General features: G+C 36.4%; 1 protein-coding gene across 1 annotated transcript in view; it reads left to right on the top strand.

The window, feature by feature from the left end:
• LOC107026574 (protein CTR9 homolog) overlaps window positions 1-3,195 on the top strand; it is a 14,892-nt gene extending 11,697 nt beyond the window's left edge. Inside the window, exons 5-8 of the mRNA XM_015227591.2 lie at window positions 1,025-1,291; window positions 1,371-1,442; window positions 2,073-2,387; window positions 2,703-3,195. Coding sequence (XP_015083077.1) covers window positions 1,025-1,291; window positions 1,371-1,442; window positions 2,073-2,387; window positions 2,703-2,831 — 783 coding nt within the window. The 3' untranslated portion in view covers window positions 2,832-3,195. The remainder of the gene's footprint in view (window positions 1-1,024; window positions 1,292-1,370; window positions 1,443-2,072; window positions 2,388-2,702) is intronic.
• The last annotated feature ends 441 nt before the right edge of the window (window positions 3,196-3,636 follow it).

Genomic DNA, 3,636 nt, shown 5'->3' on the forward strand with positions numbered 1-3,636 from the left:
GGGGGGGGGGGTAGTTCTCTCTTCTCATCTTTTCATTATTTAGCAGTACTAGTTTGTATTCGCGTATACCTTAGGCTTAATTTTTACTACTATGTGATGCTTTGTTCATCCTGATCTTTGCCGTCTTTATTTCTTACAATCTATTGTTGTTATTACACTTCTTTCGAGCCAAGGTCTACCGAAAACAACCGCTCTACCCCTCACCCATTACAAAGTAGGGTTAAGGTCTATGTACCCTCCCAAGACCCCACTTGTGTGATTACACTGGGTATGTTGTAGTCTGTGGAGCTGAAAGAGATGCAGGGGGAGTAGCACTACTAGGTTTAATGAAGCAGTTACTGAAAAGATATGTACATATTAAGATCTGAAAGAAGAACAGACCCTAGTTGAATACGAGGAAGAGAGTCAGAATAATATTTGTGACAGCTGAATCTTAGCTAAACCCAAAGCTCTTAAAGTTTTAGTTGGAGAACCAAGAAGGGAGACCTTCTCAAGTCAGGTTACCTGTGCCTGGTTGGAGTAATGTGATTGCTGCACGGTCTATTATGTCCAGCTGCTTAATCTTAGGAAATATAGTTGATTTATGCCAAGTTGTCTTGACACCACCTAGGTTCTCATATATTGATACTTCGAATGTATTGCTACCTCCCTTTCAATTTGTTTCTCTGTCTTTCCTTTTTAGTCTGTTTCAAGAAATGCCTCTTTCCCTTTTTGAAAACTCTTTAATTGCAACTTTCCGCATGACTTGTTTAAGGCCACAAGAGTAAAGGATATTTCGGTACATTTTACCTACCTTTAGTATAACACAAGATTCAACCGTTTTTTAGTACTTTCTTGAACTGTATGTGCCAAGTAAAAAACCAGACAAACAAATTGAAACAAAGGGAGTATTTGCTTGCTTACTTTATAGGTAGTTTGAAACTTTGAGTGCTATATGTTACCATACATTCTATAATTAGATCACAAACAAAGAAAAAGGGGCAACTCCAGTTCTTATGTTTGTTATCTTTTTTTGACGGTGTAGGTGAGGGCAACAGTTGCAGAGCTGAAGAATGCAGTTCGCTTATTCAGTCTATTGTCTGCAGCTTCAAATCTTCATGTTCATGGATTTGATGAGAAAAAAATCGAAACTCATGTTGGATACTGCAAGCATTTGCTTGAGGCTGCAAAAGTTCATTGCGAGGCAGCTGAGCGTGAAGATCAACAGAATAAGCAGAGAATAGAACTTGCTCGTCAGGTCACATTAGCTGAAGAAAATCGTAGAAAAGCCGAGGAACAGAGAAAATATCAAGTTAGTTCTTTATAGCAATGCATCTTATGATTATAGCTTTTGCTGCATGCTTTTTTACTCACTTGCCTTTTCGAAACAGCTTGAGAGACGAAAACAAGAGGATGAACTCAAGCAAGTGATGCAGCAAGAGCAGCATTTAGAGCGTATTAAGGTATATTCTCGTAGTCACTGCTATAACAATTGTTGCGAGTGTCGCATCATCTTTTTACTCAGAGAAGTTATTGTAATAAATTTCTGAGATCCAAAAGAAGAAAAATTTATACTATCTTCACATTAGTAGCCTCACTTTCTCCACATGGATACCATTTCAGGTTCTAGTCCTTGAGCTTTTCACTTTGGGATAGAAATTTTTTTTATAGAATTTTTCACCTGAGTACTTTTGGATAAAAGAAATCAGTTGGTTTAAGATTATTTTAAAAATGGCATTTACCCTATTTTTATTAACTAAAGGACTGACCGGTTTATTTACTTGTTTAGTTGATGGCATAATGTTTGATGTATGATAAAAATACTAAAATAGACGCTATAGCAGTTATGTGGAAGGTATAAACCTGTTAAGGTGTACAGAGCGGTCGAAAGTTGTGCTTTATTGAGTATATATGTGCCAATAAATTGCATAAGAGAATATAATCTGTTTTAGGAAACAGTTGTTGATCTCTAAACTGCAATGTGAAAATTGTACTTTAGTTGGTTTACATATCATTGCTCTTCATCTCTCTTCAGTTCTTCAAGAATAGGAACTTCAGTTGCACTAAGTTTAATACTTATATTTTGCCTCTAGGAACAATGGAAAAGCAGTACTCCTGCCTCTAAGCGGAAAGACAGGCCCCAGAATGAAGATGACGAGGGCGGGCATGGTGAGAGGAGGAGGAAGAAAGGTGGGAAGCGGAGAAAGAGGGACAAGAAGTCTCATTACGAATATGAGGAAGCAGAAGCTGAGATGGATGATCAGGAAGAAATGGATGATGTTGACCGTAACAGAAATGATGAAGAATCTTATGATCAAACAAATGATCATGATGATCAAGCAGAGAATAATCCACAGGATCTACTTGCAGCAGCTGGACTTGAAGATTCCGATGCCGAGGATGACACTGTAATCTCAATCTCTCTTCTCTGGGTGTATATATGTTTTCTCTTTCCACTGTTACACGTTTGGTACAAGGGATGGAGAGGGTAGTTTGGAGTATGCTTGTTCATCTTATTGGGCAATTGTTTTTGTCCTTTAAGTGGTTTGGTAGAACTGGAAAGGATGCAAAGGGCATTTACTTCCTCGTTTTTATCTAAACTTGAGTACTTGGAAATTCTGATCTGTCAATAAAAACAAGAACATTAACACTTGTGACTCCTCTTTCACTTGCCTATCTCTTCTGTTTTGGTTTACTGATTCTCTTTTTTTGGATTGCTGAAGGTTGTACCTTCATCAAATGCAAGTCGGCGAAGGCAGGCACTGTCAGAATCAGATGAGGACGAGCCATTGCAGAGGCAGGGAAGTGAGGGAGAAGATGGAGAAAATGTTGCTGCAGATGATGATGAATGAAGATGGAATACATCAACAATTCCTAGTTTGGTTGATGACAAGATTGTCAATATTCCTTACCTTTGGGTCAAACACACTGGGATTTCTGTTGCCTCTTTCTAGGCCTGGCTGCGTTATAGTTTTTGTTTCCTGGGGTAGCCTGGGTTATTGGTAGGAAGAAAAGGTAAATGTAGCTTAAGTTCTAGACAAACAGCTATACTGTAAATGCACAAGCTTAACAGCTACCCATTTGTTTTGATGGGGTTGTTTGATAGGGGTGTACAAGAAAAATGCTAAATAGAGTGTATTAGTAATAGTAATGCTTGCATTAATAATGTTCGTATTATTAATGTTGGAATTAGTTATACATAGACTATTTCTTATGCATTGTTTGTTTGGTGTATTAAAAATAACATTCATTGCATAAAATATTTATAATTACAAAAATACATTTCACAATTATTGTGGAAAAGATGTTAAAAAGATTGTGAGGGGCAATAGGGTCTTTAACCATGCTAGTGCATGTGCTAAAACCTCTGGTATTACTAATATCTAAAAGTTCATGGCACTTTAATATAAAATGTAGTGCATGCATATTTTTGCTAAATGAGATTGTCTGTTTCTTTTTGTATTTCATATAATTATGATTTTCTGGACTCTTTCTTTGATACAAAAGATATAGATGTCACACTTATGGTCATATGTTGGGTCATCTCAAGGTAACTAAAGCAATTGCTTGAATTTTTTATTTTTTTGATATACATAGTAAAAAAAAGTTCTTGATGAATTTGAAAGAATTTTTTGGTTAAAAAATATAATAATATTT

Source organism: Solanum pennellii, chromosome 7 (genome assembly GCF_001406875.1).
Source record: "Solanum pennellii chromosome 7, SPENNV200".
Lineage (NCBI taxonomy): Eukaryota > Viridiplantae > Streptophyta > Magnoliopsida > Solanales > Solanaceae > Solanum > Solanum pennellii.